This window comes from Hyla sarda, chromosome 4, assembly GCF_029499605.1.
Source record: "Hyla sarda isolate aHylSar1 chromosome 4, aHylSar1.hap1, whole genome shotgun sequence".
Taxonomy (NCBI): Eukaryota; Metazoa; Chordata; class Amphibia; order Anura; family Hylidae; genus Hyla; species Hyla sarda.
In genome coordinates this window covers 299,328,838-299,351,240 of record NC_079192.1, presented here as the reverse complement: position 1 = coordinate 299,351,240, position 22,403 = coordinate 299,328,838, and the positions used below count along the sequence as shown (strand labels likewise).

General features: G+C 44.3%; 2 protein-coding genes across 2 annotated transcripts; one reads left to right on the top strand and one right to left on the bottom strand.

Annotated features, from left to right (window-relative positions):
• The first annotated feature begins 711 nt into the window (after window positions 1-711).
• Window positions 712-20,633, top strand: TMED9 (transmembrane p24 trafficking protein 9). The gene is made up of 5 exons (XM_056574704.1): window positions 712-901; window positions 13,301-13,401; window positions 13,480-13,605; window positions 15,722-15,868; window positions 19,621-20,633. Exons 1-5 carry the CDS (start codon window positions 772-774, stop codon window positions 19,768-19,770), a joined length of 654 nt encoding a protein of 217 aa, XP_056430679.1. The 5' UTR covers window positions 712-771; the 3' UTR covers window positions 19,771-20,633.
• On the bottom strand, window positions 4,315-9,568 carry LOC130369424 (uncharacterized). The gene is made up of 2 exons (XM_056574693.1): window positions 7,727-9,568; window positions 4,315-4,680 (listed from the first exon to the last, which is right to left on the bottom strand). The coding sequence occupies exons 1-2, from the start codon at window positions 9,168-9,170 to the stop codon at window positions 4,670-4,672; spliced, it is 1,455 nt and encodes a 484-aa protein (XP_056430668.1). The 5' UTR covers window positions 9,171-9,568; the 3' UTR covers window positions 4,315-4,669.
• Window positions 20,634-22,403: the final 1,770 nt, after the last annotated feature.

The window sequence follows — 22,403 nt, the reverse complement described above, 5'->3', positions numbered from 1 at the left end:
GCGAACACTGAATAGCTGTCAATGGTGATGGCGCAGTGCCGCGCGGTCCTATCGCTGAAGTATTGCGGCGGCCACCAGAATGGAACCTCCGCTCGCGGAATTCTGCGAGCGGAGATTCCGTTCATAACCCGTAGTGTGAACATGCCCTTAGGATATGTTCATGTGGCGGAATGTCTGGGACTCTGCTATAAAATCATTTTTTTACGCTGATTTTCGCTCAGAAATTACACCGTGTGAACTAGGCCTTAGGGTTAATTTATCCTTAACTTGCTACAGCAATGTCCCCTAACCTGTTGCTTTTCGGCTGTTGCAAAACTACAACTCCCATCATGTCCTGACAGCTGCATGGTAACAGCTGAAGAGCCATAGGTTGGTGACCACCTCATATGTATTGTGAACACAGCTCTAGCCCCTCGGCTGACTGACCGTTCTTCGCCACACCCTATAACTCTGTCTAAATAAACCACGCCCGTTGTTGTTTAGGCCACGCCCTTTTGGCTATACAATATATATATATTTATTTTTTTCTATAATTTACCTCAATCTTTGTATACTACAAACGTTAGTGTTATCTGTCGTCAGACATGAGCAGAAACAAATTCCCACCGCGGCGCTAGAGCAGCCGGGATGACGTCACGCAGCGGAGAGGCAGCTTCAAAACTACACTTCCCAGCAACTTTTGCGAGCTAGACTGTGATTGGTTGATGGAGTGGACGTGGCAGCCGGTTTGATGCTATACCTCAGCTTCCGGTGAGGCTGTTCTCGTACGGGATGATGGCTGCTGCCTGGCTGCTCTTCCTTGCCGCCTGTGTGGGCCCGGCCTCATCGCTTTACTTCCATATCGGGGAGACTGAGAAGAAATGTTTTATAGAGGAGATCCCGGACGAAACCATGGTGATAGGTGAGGATAGGGGGGGAGCAGATCCTTCAAGTCTCCTGCTCGTTCTTTACTCGCTCCCATGCACTGTGCTCCTTACCATGGCTGACATATAGGGGGCAGCACTCTTTATAACCTGTCATACAGACACTACATAAGATGGCATGGATGGGGGGGGGGGGGGGGGGGCTGTGGGCTTCAGCAGGGTTCCCTTATTCCTAAGACTTTGTTCACTGTGTTTTTTTTTTTTTATTGTTAGTATTTTATTATTTTATTTTTTTTCAATCAACTGTTGCCAGAAAGTTAAACAGATTTGTAAATTACTTCTATTAAAAAATCTTAATCCCTCCAGTACTTATTAGCTGCTGAATACTACAGAAGAAATTTTCTTTTTGGAACACAGCGCTCTCTGCTAAATCACGAGTACAGTGCTCTCTGCTGACATCTCTGTCCATTTTAGGAACTGACCTGAGCAGCATATGTTTGTTATGGGGATTCTCTCCTACTCTGGACAGAGATGTCAGCAGAGAGCTCTGTGTTCATGATGTCAGCAGAGAGCTCTGTGTCCCAAAAAGAAAATAATTTCCTCTGTAGTATTCAGCAGCTCATAAGTACTGGAAGGATTAAGATTTTTTTTTTTTAATAGAAGTCATTTACAAATCTGTTTATCTAGTTAGTGTTTCCCACCTGGTGTTCCTTTGGCTTTGGCTGTCTGGGCATGCTGAGAGTTGTAGTTTTGCAACAGCTGGAGGCACACCGGTTGGGAATTACTGTATGACAGTGGTCTTCAACCTGCGGACCTCCAGATGTTGCAAAACTACAACTCCCAGCATGCCCGGACAGCTAACGGCTGTCCGGGCATGCTGGGAGTTGTAGTTTTGCAACATCTGGAGGTCCGAAGGTTGAAGACCACTGCTGTATGAGGAGGTATGCCTGCTCTATTTCTGAATGTCCATAGTACAGCACTATACATGCATATGTTTGTAGTTACTAGTAGACCAGTAAACGTTATGCGCCTGCTGCGGTAGACCCCGCTATATCTTTTTGCCAGTGTATACCGCGAACAAGTGAATGGGGCCTTTAGTGGTAAATGTAATGTGCCCAAACATCTCAGGAAATTGGGAGGCCATGGCAATTGTTTGCAAAAACTATATATTGCCATGTCTGAGTGGCATAATAAATGGGTATTCTGAGGGGAAAAAATGTTTTAAAATCAACTGGTACCAGAAAGTTAGACAGATTTGTAAATCACTTTTGTTTAAAAATCTTAATCCTTCCAGTACTTATCAGCTGCCGTTTGTGAAGTTCTTTCCAGTCTGACCACAGTGCTCTCTGCTGACACCTCTGTTCATGACAGGAACTGTCCAGAGCAGGAGAGGTTCGCTATGGGGATTTGCGTCTTCTCTGGACAGTTCCTGACATGGACTGTGGTGTCAGCAGAGAGCACTGTGGTCAGACTGGAAGAAAGTACACAACTTCCTGTGGAGCATACAGCAGCTAAGTACTGATTAAAGGGGTATTTCAGACCTCTGGGGCCAGCTTGTACTCCAGAGGTCAGACACGGAGATCGCTTTTATTCTGATGACTTCCGCATATGACCTAGCCATACACTTTAGACAGCTGGTAGCCAAATGCTTATTTAGCCAAAATCCCCAAATCTCCTTGTATTCTCTGATGAGCTGTGTGCATGTTCCTTTAAAGGGGTACTTTTTTTATTTTTTATTTATTTATTTAAATCAACTGGTGCCAGAAAGTTAAGCAGATTTGTAAATTACTTCTATTAAAAAATAGGGATCGACCGATTATCGATATGGCCGATATTATCGGCCGATAATCACTATTTTGGGCATTATCGGTATCGGCAATTACCTTGCCGATAAGCCGATAATGCCCCGCCCCCCCCCCCCCCCCCCCCCGCACAGGGGGGAGCGGTGGCGGTGATAGGTCTCAGGACCCCCGGACAGACAGGGGGAGAGGAGCGGGTGGCGGCGGCTTATGGCACCGCAAAAGCTGCTGCAGTGCATTGATTTAAATCAATGATCTGCAGCGGTGTCGCGGGGGGATAAATAGCCGATAACTTACACCGGAATATCGGTATAAGTTATCGGCTATCGGCCCTAACCTCCTCCGATTATCGGTATCGGCCCTAAAAAAACGATATCGGTCGATCCCTATTAAAAAATCTTAATCCTTCCAGTACTTTTTAGGGGCTGTATACTACAAAGGAAATGTTTATCTTTTTGGATTTCTCTTATGTCACCACCATAGTGCTCTCTGCTGACCTCTGCTGTCCATTTTAGGAACTGTCCAGAGCAGCATATGTTTGCTATGGGGATTTTCTCCTGCTATGGACAGCAGAGGTCAGCAGAGAGCACTGTGGTCGTGACATCAGAGAAATCCAAAAAGAAAAGCATTTTCTCTGTAGGATATAGCCTCTAAAAAGTACTGGAAGGATTAAGATTTTTTTAATAGAAGTAATTTACAAATCTGTTTAACTTTCTGGCACCAGTTGATTTAAAAAAAAAAAATAATAAAAAAACTGATGTAACTGGTAACAGATGAACAACATCCGGTCTTAAAGAATAAACCCATTCAAAATAACGGATGATGGTCATCAGTTATCATCAGTTATTACCAGTTATTGCATCCGTTTTTTGTAACATAACGGCAGTAAAAAAGCAGGATGATACCTTTAGTGTGAAAGGGACCTTACACTGGAGTTGTGGGATCTGTTACAGTACCTGATTAATAGCAAGGATCTGTTATGTACTAGATCATTTAGTCACGTTCTGCTGGTAGGAAGAATAGTGTAGTCAGGGCCAAAAGAAACCAAACACCAGTGTAAACACAATTAATAGAATGATGTTTGTTCTGTATGTAATCTGCTTAGAATAGACTCTGCACCCCTATAGATACACCCCTGCAGGGGACATAGGCCTTCATCAGATGTCTAGTCAGGTAGAAGACAGACATGGTCGCACATCTACAATCTTGCATAATGATCTAATTGCTTCTCAGCATAATTTCAAAAACTAACAGGTTGTTATATAAGTTTTGGTCAAAAAGTACAAGCCCACTCGCCACGTCACGGCCACCTATTCAGAGTGGGTCCCTAACGCTCCTAGCATAAAATGGTGTAGCACTGGGCGGCGACCACCACCGCCGCGAAACCAGTGCCCACAGGGGGAACGACCCTTTATTAAAAAGGGGTACTCCCGTGGGTGTTTATTTATTTTTTAAATCAAACACCCACGGGAGTACCCCTTTTTAATAAAGGGGAAGTTAGCTGCTGCTAGACATATGATGAAGGCCTATGTCCCCTGCAGGGGTGTATCTATAGGGGTGCAGAGTCTATTCTAAGCAGATTACATACAGAACAAACATCATTCTTTAATTGAGAATTTTCCTATCCTAAGTGACGGAAAATTGGGATTTTATTAAAGACAAGACGCGAGTATTATGCTAATTAACTTCTTTACTGAAAACTCAGCAGCTAGTATGTAATGTAAGTATTAACAGAAAAAAGACTTTTTTACAATATAACAAAGGGTATATGAACATGCAACCTAGGGTGCAACCTAGCATGAAGTCCCGTGACATTAGCCAATCAGACTGTAGTACAGATGATAAAGGTATCCCACACACAGGTATCTCCCTTCTTCTTTGCGGAAACCATCCATTGGCAGAAATTACAGGAAGTTGATCACGAAGATAGTGTAGGAGGAATGGAAGTCGAAGGAATGTTGATCCTGTGAAGTGACGTCAAAGTTGATGACTAACGGAGAAGGGATCCTATTGTGGAGCTGTTGAATAGATAGAAATACATGTTATAGGGATGGGTTTTAGGGAGGGATAATACTCGCGTCTTGTCTTTAATAAAATCCCAATTTTCCGTCACTTAGGATAGGAAAATTCTCAATTTTATGGCAAGACAAGACGCTTCGTATTATGCTAGTTCAAAGCTTAATCGAAATAATCATACAAGTACATAAAATGACTAAATAAATAATAATAATTCTTATCACAATAATAGCATAGATACATGAGATTCAGGTCTAAAGTAAAAGGTTTTAAAAGTAGAGTCAGAGGACCAATTGGCCGCTTTTAATAGATCCGAGAGAGAAGCGCCCGATTGGAAAAGTTTGGTAGAGGCTGCACTTCTGGTAGAATGAGCTGTAAATTTGGAAATATCAATACCAGCCAGGTGCATGGTTTGTTTAACCCATCTAGCCAGAGTAGGTGAGGAAACTGGGGCGTGAGGTTTACAGAAAGAGATTAATAATTGGGAAGAAGATGGAACTCGAAGAGATTCAGTTCTGGATTCGTAAGAACGAAGACAGCGAACAACACAAAGTTTTTCATTATCCGGAAAGGAAGGGTAAAAGACGGAATGGAGATTCGTTTTAGTACGTCGGTAGATAGAGAAAGTAACACCTTGAGGTGTAAATTGTCTGTGAGAAACATCTAATGATTTAACATCCGAGACCCTTTTGACGGAGATAAGGCACAAAAGGGTAGTAAGTTTAAAGGATAGTAATTTTAACGATAAATTATCATTATCGTCCCAGGAAATAAACATATCAAGTATGATGTTTACATTCCAAGTAGAATTGTATTTAGGAAGAGGAGGTCTACGAAAACGTATACCTTTAAGTAATTGACAAACTAAAGGATGCCTACCCACTGGGATGGAATCTATAGGAAGGTGTCTAGAGGAGATCGCCGAGCGATAAAGATTAATTGTTCTATAGGCTTTACCAGCATCAAATGATTCTGATAAGAAATTTAAGACATGGGAAATAGATGTTCGTAAGGGATCCAAGTGTCGTTGATCGCACCAATGAGACCAAAGTCTCCAGGCTGATCCGTAAGCTGATTTGGTACCCGGAGCCCATGCATCTGAAAGGATGTCTTGAGTCGATCTTGAAAACTGGAAATCAACTCCTGGTGACCCGAAATCATCCAAGCCACCAGAGGTAGATGGCCCGATAAAATCAGAGGATGACAGTTCCCTTGAGGATCTAGTAAAAGATCGGGGGTGGAGGGAAGGAGACGGGGTAGGTCTATGAGCAGGTGTAAGATTTGGGGAAACCAGGATTGAGTTGGCCATAGGGGAGTTATAAGAACCAGAGTGGCTTTTTGGATCGAGGTTTGAAAGAGAACTCGAGGGATTAGATTGAACGGAGGAAATGCATATAGGGTTTCCTGAGGCCATGACTGCAGAAAGGCATCCACCCCTAGAGCTTCTGGATCTGGACGCCAACTGAAGAACAGAGGTAGTTGGGTATTCAGGCGGGAGGCAAAAAGGTCTATGTGAAGAGGGCCCCATAGAGAATTGATTGATTGAAAAATCGAAAGAAGGAGCTTCCAGTCGCTGGAGTCCGTGAGGTAACGTGAATACCAATCCGCTACTGAATTGGAAATCCCTGGTAAGTATTCCGCCTTCAGGATGATACTTCTGTCCAAACAGAAATGCCAAAATTCTTTGACAGAATCTGCAAGAACTTTGGAAGTCGTACCTCCCAGGTTGTTGATGTATTGGACAGCAGAAATGTTGTCCATACGAAGGAGGACACAACAATGGGAGGAATTTTTTGCAAAACTTTTCAATGCAAAAAATCCTGCCAGAAGTTCCAGACAATTTATGTGAGATTGAGATTCCGTCGGTGACCATTTCCCTCCTGTGGAAAGAGAACCGCAGCGAGCTCCCCATCCGGAAAGACTCGCATCCGATTCTATAATTATGTCCGGATTTGGATGGAAAATTGTTTTCCCATTCCACGACTCTATGTGAGTGAGCCACCAGAGAAGTTCTTCTCTGGCTTCTGAAGATAGTGGAATTTCGTCGGAGTAACCGAGACCTTCCCTTAGATGACGGATCTTTAAGCGTTGAAGAGCCCTGTAATGGAGGGGAGCTGGGAAAATGGCTTGAATTGAGGCTGATAAGAGGCCTACTATCCGGGCAATTGTCCTCAAAGAAATTATATCCTTGCGGAGAATTTGTTTGATCTCCTTCCGAATGGTTTTCAACCTCCTCGGAGGAAGGCTCAGAGTGGTCAATTGAGTGTTGATCATAAAGCCTAGGAACTCTAGGTCCTGAGAAGGAACTAAGATTGATTTCTTGTAGTTTATCAGAAAGCCCAGATGAATCAGAAGAGAGAGAGTCCAATCCAAGTGGAGCAAAAGTAACTCTTTTGATTGGGCCATAAGGAGAATGTCGTCTAGATAGATGATAAGACGAACTCCTCGACTTCTGAGAGACGCTACTACCGGTTTCAATAGCTTCGTAAAGCACCATGGGGCTGAAGATAGGCCGAAAGGAAGGCAAGTAAATTGCCACTTTTGGTTTTCCCAAAGAAATTGTAGGAACATTTGGGAAGAAGCATGGATTGGGACAGTGAGGTATGCCTCTTTTAAGTCTATTTTTACAAGCCAATCGTGTTGTAGTAGGATGTCCCTTAGTAGATGAATGCCCTCCATTTTGAAGTGGCGATAGATTACTAAATTGTTCAAGAGTTTCAAATTGATCACTGGTCTGTGTCCTCCATCTTTCTTTTTTACCAGAAACAAGTTGCTGATAAAACCTGGTGATTGGTTTGGAATCGGAATAATTGCCTGTTTGGCAAATAAGTCTCTGATTTCTTGATCTATAAGGGTTTTGTCTGTTTGAGAGAATTGAATCGGATGTGGTAGATAGGTTTGGATAGGAGGAGAGACAAATTCTATTTGATAGCCTTGGACCGTGTTTAGGATCCAAGAGTCGGACGTAATCGTAGTCCAATTGTGGGAAAAATACAGGAGTCTTCCCCCCAGTGGAATATTTTGGGAAGAAGACTGAGGAAGGCTTACCTGTGGGAGGTCTTGAACGAGGAAATCCTCTGTGACCTCTGGCTCTCCATGGTCTGCCCCTGTATGGAAAGAAGGGGGGAGGGGGGGCGGAGGAGTGGCCTGAGGATTGTGATGTATGGGAGTAGGAGCCTCTGTGATATTGACTTTGAGAGGAACGGCCGGAAGAGCGGCCCCGACCTCTTCCAGCCTTCCCAAAAACTCGTTGAGAAAAAACTTTTTTCATTGAAACTTGGGCCTTATTCAGAGATGAGAATAGGCCGACATATTTATTAAGCTCTTTAATGAAATCATCTCCAAAGAGCATGCCCTTGGTGGGATTTGGTGGTTCTACTGTGGCCAAATTGGTTAGCTGGGGGTCTATTTTTAACAGAATGGAGCGTTTACGCTCGTTAGAGAGGGAAGCGTTAGCATTCCCGAAAATACATATGGCCCTTTGGGCCCACCCTTTAAGGGTTTCAGGATCCACCTGTGTATCTGAAGTGGATGCCTCTTCTGCTAAATTTAAAATTTTTGTCAGAGGACCCAATAGGTCCATCAACTTGTCCTGACAGGACTTGAAACTTCTATCCACTCCCTTTTTTGGGTTGTTACCGGTTTTAAAGAGAAATTTTGCAATGAGTGGATCTAATTCTGGGGTGTGAGAGGCATTGTTTGGCAGAGTTGGTCTAGGACATTCTGCTTTTAGTTTGTTACGGGACGGTTTGTCCAGAGGCTTGTTGGCCCATTGTGAAATGAATTCGGCTACCTTTGTTTTTGGTAGCCATTCCCCAGAACGTGGATGACATATTAATGCCGGGTCAAAGTATGTGTCACCCGATTCAGTTAAATTAGTTTCTTCCTGACTGCCAGGGTCATCATGATTGGCATCACTGTCCTCCGAGACATATAGTATCTCATCAATGTCCCCAATGTCTGAGTCAGCTGACTCTTCAGATGAGGATACCTTGAAGGAGTTTGGCTTAGCTCTGAAGCTAGACTTCTTAACCCTGCTGGATTGAGCTTCCTCACGGGTTGAGGGTATGTCTTGTGGTTTGTGTGAACCACCTGTGCCAGAGGCTTGAGTAAATTCTGCATTCTGAGAATGTGATAAATCTTGGCGTACTCCTGAGGTATTTTTACCTTGTCTAGCGGAGTAGGGGCCGTCAGTAGAATGCCTTCTCTTAGCCTTTGCCTTTCCTGGCCCCTTAAGTCCCTTAGCCAATTGGGACACGGACTCCTCTGGGGACCAGAATTGGTCCGAGGGAGTTAAGGGAGGTATAGAGCCCATGTTTGAGGAATTGGAGCGGGCTATGGCCAGTGACACTGATTTGTCAATAGAGCCCTGCAAAGCAGAGACTGCGGATTGTACCGCTACATTAATGGATTTAGAAATAGAAGCGTCCACCAGAGATTGTAAATTCTCTGGGAGAACAATTTCTGATGGAGTTTTATTTTCCTCAGACATTTTTCAAATAACTGCAGAAGAACACAACAAAAATTATCTGTAAGGGTATAATTAAGGATTAAAACTAATAGACAATTAAATTGAATATAGGAACAATTAAAGATAGAGTCAGTTAATATTATAAGAGAGATATGAGGTTACAATAATGATAAAAGATGAAGAACTATGTATATTGAATACAGCCACCGGGTGGCAGAATAGGATAAGAGAGGAAAGAGAAATACTGTTTCAGAATGAATTTCTATTTAAAAGACATAAATTGTACAATTAATAGGATACAGTGTGAGGAGAAAATACACGTCCTGCAGGTTCTGTCACTCTGAGGAGAATGACGAGATCCCGAGAACGCCAGACAGAGGACGACCTCTCTGTCAGCAAGTCTCGCGAGACTTGCGTGAGCGCCGGAGAATACAGGGAGCGTTCGGGCTGCGATAACGGCGCGAAGAGAAGAAATAGGAATATTGTGAGGTAAAGTAAAAAAGGGGGGGGAATGAACCGGGGGGTATGGAGTTATAATGAGAACCGGAATAACCGTGGAGAAGCAGGGAAAAGCGATTAGAATATGTGGAATGAAGGATAATCGCAATGAGAATAAAATAATTATATAGAACTAGATATGGGAGAAAGATATTGATAAAAGGAGAAAAGAAAAGGAATGACAATTTATTAAATAATTAATTAATGAAATAAGCAATGGAAATAATATTAGTGTTTTGAGAGAAAAGAAAATACTTATCTTAATCACTCTGCTGAGCAGCAAAGAAGAAGGAAGATACCTGTGTGTGGGATACCTTTATCATCTGTACTACAGTCTGATTGGCTAATGTCACGGGACTTCATGCTAGGTTGCACCCTAGGTTGCATGTTCATATACCCTTTGTTATATTGTAAAAAAGTCTTTTTTCTGTTAATACTTACATTACATACTAGCTGCTGAGTTTTCAGTAAAGAAGTTAATTAGCATAATACGAAGCGTCTTGTCTTGCCATAAAATTGTGTTTACACTGGTGTTCGGTTTCTTTTGGCCCTGACTACACTATTCTTCCTACCAGCAGAATGTGACTAAATGATCTAGTACATAACAGATCCTTGCTATTAATCAGGTACTGTAACAGATCCCACGATTCCAGTGTAAGGTCCCTTTCAGACAACAGGTATCATCCTGCTTTTTTACTGCCGTTATGTTACAAAAACGGATGCAATAACTGGTAATAACTGATGATAACTGATGACCATCATCCGTTATTTTGAATGGGTTTTTTCTTTAAAAACCGGATGTTGTTCATCCGTTACCAGTTACATCAGTTTTTTTTTTTGTTTTTAATCCTTTTTTTGTAAAGCTGTACTGGGCATGCTCAGTACAAAAAACGGATGATAACAGATGGTTGTTTTTTTTTTTTATTTATTTATTTTTTTTATGCATCCGGTTCCTATAGACTTCAATGTTCAATTTTAACGAGTTTTTTACCATTATTTTTTGCCGAACCAAAAATTAGTGTATGCACCGTCTTTTGTGTAAAGGATGGTAAAAAAATCCCATTGAAATGAAATGGGATTTTTCGACGTCCGTTTTTAGGACTTTTTGCCTGGAGTCATAACGGAGGGTTTTACAGGATGATACCTGTAGTGTGAGAGGGGCCTAAACAGAGCAATTTATAGGTGTCACCTGTTTGCACAGTCTGCTGAATAAACTGTGTAATGCAGAGGTACCCATACACTCTAGACATAAGTGGGACAAACCCACTGAAGTGTATTGCGGTCTCCCGACTCTCCCTGACATAGGATGTTCATGTTAAATTCAAACTGCCAGACCCTGTAATTCTGGGAGGGATAAGCCACCAGCAGAGCTGTCTGGCAGCAGCCTCCTCCCTCCCCGTAGAGGATACAAGACTGTTGAAGTGTCGGCTGAACGAACATTGGGCCAACAGTTAGGCTGCTTTCTCACTATAAAATTCATCAGTTTTAAAGATCCGTTTGATGTTCCGTTATGAAAATCGGCCATTAAACAGTCGTTACAAAATCCCATATGGCCGTTGTAAAAATCCCATAGACTATAGTGGGATTTTCTGCAACGACTGTTTAATGGCCGATTTTCAGGGTTTTCATAACAGAACATCAAACGGATCTTTAAAACGGATGAGTTTTATAGTGTGAAAGTAGCCTTAAGGGGTTGTCCGGGCAGCAATATTTAGTTTATAGTTATGCTCAGAGAGATTAAATTTAACAAAAGTTATCATGGCGCTCTGGAGTTTCTGCTACACAGCCCTTCCAGGTTTGGTTAGGCCTGCTTACCAAATAAGTGTCTGTAGCGGTGTCCCACCTTAGCCACTGATTGTCTGAGTGGGCCTATGACATCACACCCCCAAACCTGGAAGTGCTGTGCTGCAGAGACAGTAGCTCCGTGATACAGGCGGTGGTGGGGGAGCAATAGGGTAAAATAATTGCTGCCCAGGCACCCCCTTTAGAGAATCTTTATCTTCCTGTGATCTTAAGCCATACATACGCTTCTCAAAAAATAAAGGTAACGTGGCAGATGTGACAGTTTGGAGACGCTGAGGAGAACGTTATGCTGCCTTCAACATCCTCCAACATGACCGGTTTGGCGGTGGGTCAGTAATGGTGTGGGGTGGCATTTATTTGGAGGGCCGCACCATGTGCTTGCCAGAGGTAGCCTGACTGCCACTAGGTACCGAGATGAGATCCTCAGACCCCTTGTGACACCATATGCTGGTGCAGTTGGCCCTGGGTTCCTCCTAATACAAGACAATGCTAGACCTCATGTGGCTGGAGTGTGTCAGCAATTCCTGCAAGAAGAAGGCATTGATGCTATGGACTGGCCCGCCCCTTCCCCAGATTGAGCACGTAAGGGACATCATGTCTCGCTCCATCCACCAACGTCGCACCACAGACCATCCGCCACCTCATCAGGAGCATGCCCAGGCATTGTAGGAAGGTCATACGGGCACGTGGAGGCCACACACACTACTGAGCCTCATTTTGACTTGTTTTAAGAACATTACATCAAAGTTGGATCAACCTGTAGTGCGGTTTTCCACTTTGATTTTATTTTTTATTTTTTTCAATTTTTTTATTTGTTTTTCTTAAGTAACATGAACATAGAAACAATTTCTACAAAGATGTACAAACAACTTGAAACCCATCAATACAGGGTCACATGGTCTAGGTGTGCGACCAGTAACCAAGGTTTTCCACTTTGATTTTGAGTGTGACGCCATATCCAGACCTCCATGAGTTGATAAATTTGATTCCCATTGATAATTTTTGTGTGATTTTTGTTGTCCGCACATTCAGCTACGTAAAGACGAAAGTATTTCATACGATTAGTTCATTCATTCAGATCTAGGATGTGTTATCTTAGTGTTCCCTTTATTTTTTTGAGCAGTGTACATTATAGCTTGTTCTGCCAACAGTTATCTTTTCCTCATCACCCCATGAACCTGAATGCTCATTGTGCTCTCAGTGCATGTGGGATAAGCTGCTGCCAGATGGCTCTGTCAGCGGCTTGTATTCCTGAGAAGGAAGGATTAGACACTTAAAGTTCAATCTGTCTGATTCTTCTCTCCCAATCATCATTACTTGTCAGCGGAAAAATCAGGCAGTCACGTTCATAATCTATGGCTATCTTAAAGGTAACAAATGATTTGGACTGACTTTCTCAGATGCCTTGTGGGTACTTAGTATGACAGAAACTATTTGGGGTGTTCCTTTTGATAATACACACACACCAGATCTATATGTAATGCAGGCAGTTTGACCACCCCCAATAGTTTTGTAAGCCACCAGCCTTGAATACACTTGTTTTGATGTAGCCACAAGTTGCCTACATACAGCAGGTAGATAAGCTACTGCCGAACCCCAGGCGGGAGATATAGCTTAACAAAAGGATTGTTCATATCATCATCCAGCATGTCCAATCCTTATTTTTCCCACTTCTGCCATCAGAGCCCCCATATCAGTTGGAGTGTTGGCTGATCCATATGTACTTATGTAAGGTGGTCCAGTCCTGCTTGATGGGCAGATAATACAGGATCGTCATGTTTGCTTAGTCTGCATGTAACTACATGTGTATGATGTTTGTCTTCATGATTTTAATCTTCCTGCTCTTGCAGGTAACTATCGCACTCAGCTTTATGACAAACAAAGGGAGGAGTACTTACCTGCAACACCTGGCCTTGGCATGTTTGTTGAAGTGAAGGACCCAGATGATAAAGTAAGTTTATCATTCCAATTATGCTGATGGAAATTGTCTTTTACATGGTGCTAAAATATAAATATCCCTGCATTTTAGGTTATCCTATCTCGGCAGTACGGATCAGAGGGACGCTTCACCTTCACTTCCCACACCCCTGGAGAGCACCAGATATGCCTTCATTCAAACTCCACTAAGTTTTCGCTGTTTGCTGGTGGGATGTTGGTAAGTATTAATAGTTTGTCGTTGTTGGGGTAATCTGAATGCATACAGTCACCCAAATACTATGCCTGAAAGAAAGCACTCCTCCAGCCGAGGGAAAAATTGTAGTGAGCTGAGCTGACTAGCTGGTCTCAGGTGGGTATAAATGTTAGTTTAGATGAGTTTTCACTTAAAGGGGTACTCCGCTCCTAGGCATTTTATTCCCTATCCAAAGGATAGGGGATAAGATGTTAAATCGCTGGGGACCCCCGTGATCTCCCTACTGCACCCAGCGTTCGTTTAGAGCCAAAGGCTCATGATGTAACGGTCACATCCCGCTCGTGAAAGCACGGCCACACACCCTCAATGCAAGTCTATGGGAGGGGACGTGACTTGCATTGAGGGGGCGTGGCCGTGTCTTCAAGAGCGGGGTGTGACCTTGACGTCACAAGCCTCCACCCCGCATTGCCAGTCATCCGGCACGGAGTAAAGTTCACTCCGTGCATCAGATGTCTGGGGTGCCGCAGCCGAGATCGCGGGGAGTTCCCAGCAGCAGTACCCCCTGCGATCAGACATCTTATCCCCCTATACTTTTGATAGGGGATAAGATGTCTAGGGGCGGAGTACCCCTTTTAACTGATTTATCACTTGTAATAGGTGATAAAAGTATTATTGTTAATGATGTACTCCGGTGGAATTTTTTATTTATTTATTTTTTAAATCAACTGGTGCCAGAAAGTTAAACAGATTTGTAAATTACTTCTATTAAAAAAATCTTAATCCTCCAGTATTTATTAGCTGCTGAATACTACAGAGGAAATTCTTTTCGTTTTGGAACACAGAGCTCTCTGCTGAAATCACGAGCACAGTGCTCTCTGCTGACATTTCAAGAACTGTCCAGAGTAGGAGAAAATCCCCTTAGCAAACATATGCTGCTCTGGACAGTTCCTAAAATGGACAGAGATGTCAGCAGAGAGCACTGTGTTCATGATGTCAGCAGAGAGCATGGTGTTCCAAAAAGAAAAGTAGTATTCAGCAGCTAATAAGTACTGGAAGGGTTTAACGACCACGGATGTAAATGTACGTCTTGGTTTGGTGGGACTTTCCGCACCAGGACGTACACTTACGTCCTGTGTATGACTGCGAGCATCGGAACGGTGCTCGCGTCATACACGGCAGGTTCCGGCTGCTAGTAGCAGCCGGGGACCCGCCCGTAATGGCCGACATCCGCGATCGCGCGGATGTCCACTATTAACCCCTCAGATGTGATCAGTACAGATCACGGCGTCTGCGACAGTGCGGTACTTTGGATGATTGGATTGCCTGCAGCGCTGCTGCGGCGATCCGATCATCCAGCATGGCGGCCGGAGGTCCCCTCACCTGGCTCCGGCCGTCTCCCGGGGTCTTCTGCTCTGGTCTGCGATCGAGCAGACCAGAGCAGAAGATCACCGATAATACTGATCAGTGCTATGTCCTATACATAGCACTGCACAGTATTAGCAATCAAAGGACATAAAAAGTGTAAAATAAAAGTTGAAAAATGAAAAAATAAAAAGTAAAAAAAAGTGAATATGTGGTATCGATAAAAAGTACAGATGACGGCACAAAAAAAATGAGCCCTCATACCGCCCTATATATGGAATAATGAAAAAGTTATTGGTGGTCAAAATAGGGCGATTTTAGATTACTGATTTTGTACAAAAAGTTTATACAAAAATATAAAAGTATCTAGTCATGGGTATCATTTTAATCGTATTGACCCACAGAATAAAGAACACATGTCATTTTTACCGTAAAGTGTATAGTGTGAAAACAAAACCCTCCAAAATGCGCAAAATTGTGGTTTTCATAAAAATTTCCTCCCTAAAAAAAATATTTGGGTTCGCCGTACATTTTATGAAAAAATTAGAGGGTTAATTACAGGATACAATTGCTGACGCTAAAAACAAGCCCTTATGTGGCTCTGTAGATGGAAATATAAAAGTTATGGATTTTAGAAGGCGAGGAGGAAAAACAAAAACAGAAATATAAAATTGGCTTGGTCCTTAAGGGGTTAAACGGGGTTCCCAACACTTTTTTTTTTCCCCCCAATGTCTCTCAAATGATTCAGCATTCCCTGAAATGTGTGTTTATTCAACAGAGGGTTCACCTTGACATCCAAGTTGGAGAGCATGCCAATGATTATGCCCAGATCGCTGCCAAGGACAAACTGAGTGAACTACAGCTGCGTGTACGACAGTTGATCGAACAAGTGGAACAGATACAAAAGGAACAAAATTACCAAAGGGTAAGAATACCACTTCTATTAGTACTGGGTAAGAGGTCTGAAAGTGATCAAAGAGGCTAGGAGATGGTGTGATAAAATTACTTTGTCCTTGGATGCTGGGCCCTAAAGGGGTACTCCACTTGCCAGCGTTTGGAAGTAAATATTCCGAACGCTGTTTTCGCGCTGCGTGGGTCGGCCACGCCCCTTGTGACCACGCCTCTCAATGCAAGTCTATGGGAGGTGGCGTGACGGCTGTCGGAACATTTTACTCCAAACGCTGGCCAGTGGAGTACCCCTTTAAGAGAAATCCATGTCTTATTGATGAGTGTTGTCATCAGTCATGTAAAGAAACCTAGAATGACATTGTCTGGTTAAAAGGCTCAAAGATTACACTTGCGTGTTATAAATATGACTGAACAGACTTTCGTTTTGATCTTCAGGCTGACTTGACTGAACAGCGAGAGGTGTTTATCCATTATATTTGAATTGTTGCTGGTGTAGATTTCAGTACTGTATATGGAGGACAACACAGAAACAGATGTGATGGGTTTAAATTAGGTGAACTCTAGTGCTTGGTGAAAGAGTGTGTGTGCTTTTACTACTGCAAAAAAAAGTCTTAAAGGAAAACTGTCAGCCAGTTCACCCACACTAAACCCAATATACTGGGTGATGTGTGTGCCCTGGTCGCTGAGTTCTTCCCCGCTAAAGTTCTGTTTGTCCTCTCTGCAGTAGCACTTTGAAGGCTGTTCCCCTGCATCCATATCTCCTTGGGTCCCAGAGGAAGGGGCCTAAGCCCGCCTCAGTGGTCTGCATATAAATTTTTTCCAACTCCACGTCCTAGTGACATGGGGGGAGATTTATCAAAACCTGTGCAGAGGAAAAGTTGACCAGTTAACCATAGCAACCAATCAGCTCGCTGCTTTCATTTTTGAAAAGGCCTCTGAAAAATGAAAGAAGCGATCTGATTGGTTGCTATGGGCAATTGGTCAACTTTCCCTCTGCACAGGTTTTGATAAATCTCCCCCATGGTGTCACATGCCCCCGGAGCGCAGCGCTCTGTCTGCAGAGTGCATACACCTGAAGTTTTTACTCAGCTCTCACCTCCTGATGACTTGAGAGTGCTCTGCGCAATGTAACTGTGCATGCGCCGGGCCCTCTCTACAGAAGTCGGGAGTAGCAAGGGCCCAACGCATGCACAGTTACACTGCGCAGAGCACGCTCTTCGGATGCACAACTCTCAAGTCATCAGGACGTGAGAGCTGCGTAAAAACTTCAGGCGCATGCTCTCTGCAGACAGAGCACTGCGCTCCAGGGGCATGACACCCGTCACTAGGACATGGAGTTGAAGAAAATGAATATGCACACTAGGGATCGACCGATATAGATTTTTATTTATTTATTTTTTAGGGCCGATACCGATAATCTGTCACCTTTCAGGCCGATATTCCGGTATAAGTTATCGGCTATTTCCCCCCCCACCGTCCCACAGATCAATTATTTAAAGCGGACGCTTTAAATCAATGAACTGCAGCGGCTTTTGCTGGGCCAGAGACCGCCGCCCGTTTCTCTCCCCCTGCCTGTCCTGAGTCTAACCACCACCGTTATACTTCTAACTCACTGTGCACACGGACAGTGACGTCCCCGGCGTTACACAGCACACAGCAATAGCCAGAAGTATCGCGGACCCCGGGAACAGGTAATTATAACACCAGGGATGGGGGGAGGCGATGGGGCGGCGGCAGGATGGGGGAGGCGATTTGGCAGTGGCGGTATTTGGCCAGAGGATGGGGGGGGAGGCAATGGGGCAGCGGCGGTGACCGTAGTCTCTGGCCGGGGGCGGGGCATTATCGGCATATCGACAAGGTAATTGCCGATACTGATAATGTCCAAAATTGTGATTATCGGCCAAACCGATAATCGGTCGATCCCTAATGCAAACCATGGGGGCGGGCTTATGCTCCTTCCTCTGGGACCCAAAGAGATATTAGCGGGGGAAAACTCAGCGGCCAGGGCACACACTAAAGTGAACGCTTTATGGACTCCAGTTCACCTATACTATCACCCAGTGTATTGGGTTTAGTGTGGGTAAACGTGCTGACAGTTTTCCTTTTTAAAGAAAAATGGTAATTCTATTCACCCACACTAAACCCAATATACTGGGTTATAGTACAGGTAAACAGGAGACCGATGCGAGGTGTATTGGGTTTATTGTGGGTGAACAGGATGACCGTTTTCCTTTAAGAAGAAGAACCTTGATAATTGCCTATCATCAATACATAAACCAAAAAACACTGATATTAAAACACTAATATTTATGTACACGTTTCTAACACCAACCAGCACCAAGATATACCGTATATACTCGAGTATAAGCCGACCCGAGTATAAGCCGAGACCCCTAATTTCAACCCAAAATCCCAGGAAAAGTTATTGACTCGAGTATAAGCCTAGGGTGGGAAATACATCATCCCCCCCCCCCTGTCATCATCCAGACCCGTCATTAACATCCTCATCATCATCACCGCCTGTCATCATCCAGACCCTCATCATCATCACCTGTCATCATCCCCTTGTCATCATCCCACACATCCCCCCCCCCCCCCTTCATCATCCCCCACCCCCCTTCATCATCCCCTTGTAATCATCCCCACCCCCCTTCATCATCCCCTTGTAATCATCCCACACCCCCCTTCATCATCCCACACCCCCCCTTCATCATCCTCTTCTCATCATCCGCCCTCAGTGGTCTTCAACCTGCGGACCTCCAGAGGTTTCAAAACTACAACTCCCAGCAAGCCCGGGCAGCCATCGGCTGTCCGGGCTTGCTGGGAGTTGTAGTTCTGAAACCTCCGGAGGTCCGCAGGTTGAAGACCACTGCGGCCTTCGACATCATCCAGCCCCCTCTCACCCCCCTTTAGTTCTGTACAGTACTCGCCTCCGCTTGGCGCTGGTCGGGTGCTGCAGGACTGTCCGGAGAGGAGGTCGTCCGGTGGGATAGTGGTTCCGGGCTGCTATCTTCACCGGGGGCGCCTCTTCTCCGCGCTTCCGGCCCGGAATTGAGGCGTTGCCTTGACAATGACGCAGAAGTACGTTGGCAATGAACGTACCTCTGCGTCGTTGTCAAGGCAACGTGACTATTCTGGGGCCGGGCCCGAAGCGCTTAGAAGAGGCCTCCCCGGTGAAGATAGCAGCCCGGAACCACTATCCCACCGGACCACCTCCTCTCCGGACAGTCCTGCAGCACCGGACCAGCGCCGAGCGGAGGGGAGTACTGTACAGAACTAAAGGGGGGTGAGAGGGGGCTGGATGATGTCGAAGGCCGCAGTGGTCTTCAACCTGCGGACCTCCGGAGGGTTCAAAACTACAACTCCCAGCAAGCCCGGACAGCCGATGGCTTCCCGGGCTTGCTGAGAGTTGTAGTTTTGAAACCTCTGGAGGTCCGCAGGTTGAAGACCACTGCGGGTGGAGAGTTCACTCGAGTATAAGCCGAGGGGGGTGTTTTCAGGACGAAAAATCGTGCTGGAAAACTCTGCTTATACTCGAGTATATACGGTATTAGTAGTTGGTTCTTACCTGGTTTGTAGATCCTATGTCAAGATGAAAGCCCCTCTGTGTGTAACTTAGTATCCTCTTATTTCAAGGGTATTTAGCTATAAACCGGTGTGTTAAATATGAGTATTAATAATCTGCCTCTTGGTCTTTTGCATTCCTCTATTTTCGGATATATATTATACTTCTTGCTATATTGACTGCAATTCTTCTGGTTTTTGCAGTGGCGGGAGGAGAGATTCCGACAGACAAGTGAAAGTACCAACCAGCGTGTCTTGTGGTGGTCCATTGCTCAGACCTTAATACTTGTGACTATTGGAGTCTGGCAGATGAGGCATCTGAAGAGTTTCTTTGAAGCCAAGAAATTGGTGTAAACTTTAAAGAGAGGAGCAGTGTCTGCTTTACCAGAAGTGTTGGACCCATCTCTAGCTAGGCGTCTTCCACCATTAAAATCAATAGGATGGAACTTTGTTACAAGGTGACTCCAGCCTTTGGGACCAGAACACTCTGCTTGGATCACCAGTGTCCTATTTTGTCCATGCCAATACCAGAGGGATCTTTCCTAAAATATTGAATGAGATTGTTGCTGTTTACCATTTGTTGTTAATATTCAATTACTTCAATTTTAACATTTTTGTTTTCTGTTGTACCAGAACTCATACCAGAAGCCACCAAAGTTTTTTTTATTTTTGTGTCTTCCCCCCCTATTATTTATCCCTTTATTGCAGGAATCAGGGAACCTATACTTGCATTGATAATACATGTTTTTTTTTCTGTTTTGCATAATTCTTTGTATGGTGAAGCGGTCTTTGGGTTAATTTTATGTGCTTTTATCACAACTGATGTTTATAGAATTTTCTTTCTATAGAGATGGATACAAAATAATATGGATGTTGCTACCTGGCCTAGGTTTGCACTGCACTGGAGGAAACTGGCACAGCGGCTTACAGATTTTTGTTCTGTGACTAACCGATGTTGTGGAACAGAATTTAGCCTCACTGCTGTTATACTATCACAATGAGATTTTTTTAATACTATGTTTGGAGATTGAATTGCACTTGCCAAATATTTGTACCACCTGCAGTAAGAATCTGGAAAGACTGTCTTTAAATTGGCTCCCTTCTGTGTCCAGGGAATCAAGCCACTAGGGTCCCAGGTTATACGGATCCTGTAGTTACTGATTGTGAATGTCTGGGTTTTTTCATGTTTTGCTTTAAATAAAACAAAATTTCCCTCCCATCTAGTTCTTGGTTTTGTCTTTTCACTTCTTGCTTCACTGCTTTTTGCCTTTGGCCAACATTGACCATTCAGAAATTGACTCTCTAAGGCTATGTTCACATTACGTAATGTCCGCATAGAGAATTTCTGCACGGACATTCCGCGGACTGCAGATGCCGGCATGCCGAAGCTAGGTCTGCACAGGAATGCGCCATCTTATAGACTGCTATGCATTCCGTTCATTCTTTTTGCGGACACTAAATGAAATTTCTGTGCTGGAAACTAGAGATGAGCAAACTTACAGTGATTCGATTTGTCACAAACTTCTCTGCTCAGCGTTTGCTGACTTTAGCCTGCATATATTAGTTCAGCTTTCAGGTGCTCCGGTGGCTGGAGACTCTCTACTAGGACTGTATCCACCTTTTCCAGCCACCGGAGCACCGGAAAGCTGAAATACTTTATGCAAGTCAGCAAACGTCGAGCTGAGAATCGAATTACTGTAACTTCGCTCATCTCTACTTATAACATTTTGGAATCTAAACCCCTCACGGAATGTAATAAGGGGTACAGTGAGCATTTACACCACACAGGTGTCTGACAGATTTTTTGAACAGTCGTCCGTAAAAATGAAAAATTTAATTTTTCATTTGCACAGCCTACTGTTCCAAAGATCAGTCAAATGCCAGTGGGTTGTAAATGCTCACTGCACCCCTTATTAAATTCTGTGAGGGTGTGGTTTTCAAAATGGGGTCACATGGGGGGGGGGGGGGGTGGTACACTGTTCTGGCACCACGGGAGGCTTTGTATACGCAAAAGGCACCCGACTTCCATTCCAACAAAATTCTCTCTCCAAAAGACCAATGGTGCTCCTTCTTTTCTGAGCATTGTAGTTCGCCCGCAGAGCACTTTACATCCACATATGGGGTATTTCCATACTCAAAAGAAATGGGTTTACAAATTTTTGGGGGCTTTTTCTCCTATTACCCCTTGTGAAAATGAAAAATTTGGGGTAACACCATCATTTAATGAGAACATTTTTTTTTATTTTTACGTCCCAATTTAACGAAAGTTCGTCAAACAACTGTGGGGTGTTAAGGCTCACTGTACCCTTTGTTACGTTCCTTGAGGGGTGTAGTTTCCAAAATAAAATGCCCTGTGTATTTTTTTTTTTTTTTTTTGTGATTTACTGTTCTGGTATTATGGGGGCTTCCTAAATGTGACATGCCCCCCTAAAAAGCCCCAAGATGGCGCCCGTGCCGCACATGCCTCAGCAAGGCACCAGCCGGGGTCCTCCCCTCACAGCCCTGGGACTCCTGCAGCGGGGGTGATGAATCCTGAACCTACCCTGAGAGAGGTAACAGCACAGTTGCTGGCAGCAATAACCTCCTGCCAAACCACACTTACAGGGAAGCTGGAGGTGGTGAAGATTGATGTGGGGCTGCTCAGACAAGATATGCAGGCCCTGAGAGAGATGGTCACCCATGCTGAGGGTCAGATCTCCACTATAGAGGACACACTGGCCGCTGTCCCTGACTCCCAGCTGGAATTATGCTGGCAAAAGGCAGACTATCTTGAAAACCGACTGCACAGAAATAATATAAGGGTCCTTGGACTGCCTGAATGTGCTGAGGGCACTACCCCTGGGGCCTTTGTGGAGCAGTGGTTAAAGGACTCCATCCCTGATGCACCATTTTCTATTGCCTTCACTGTGGAAAGGGCACACCGGGTCCCTGCTGCTAAACCCCCTCTTCCTGGGGCCCCTCCGAGACCTTTGCTTGCACGTATCCTG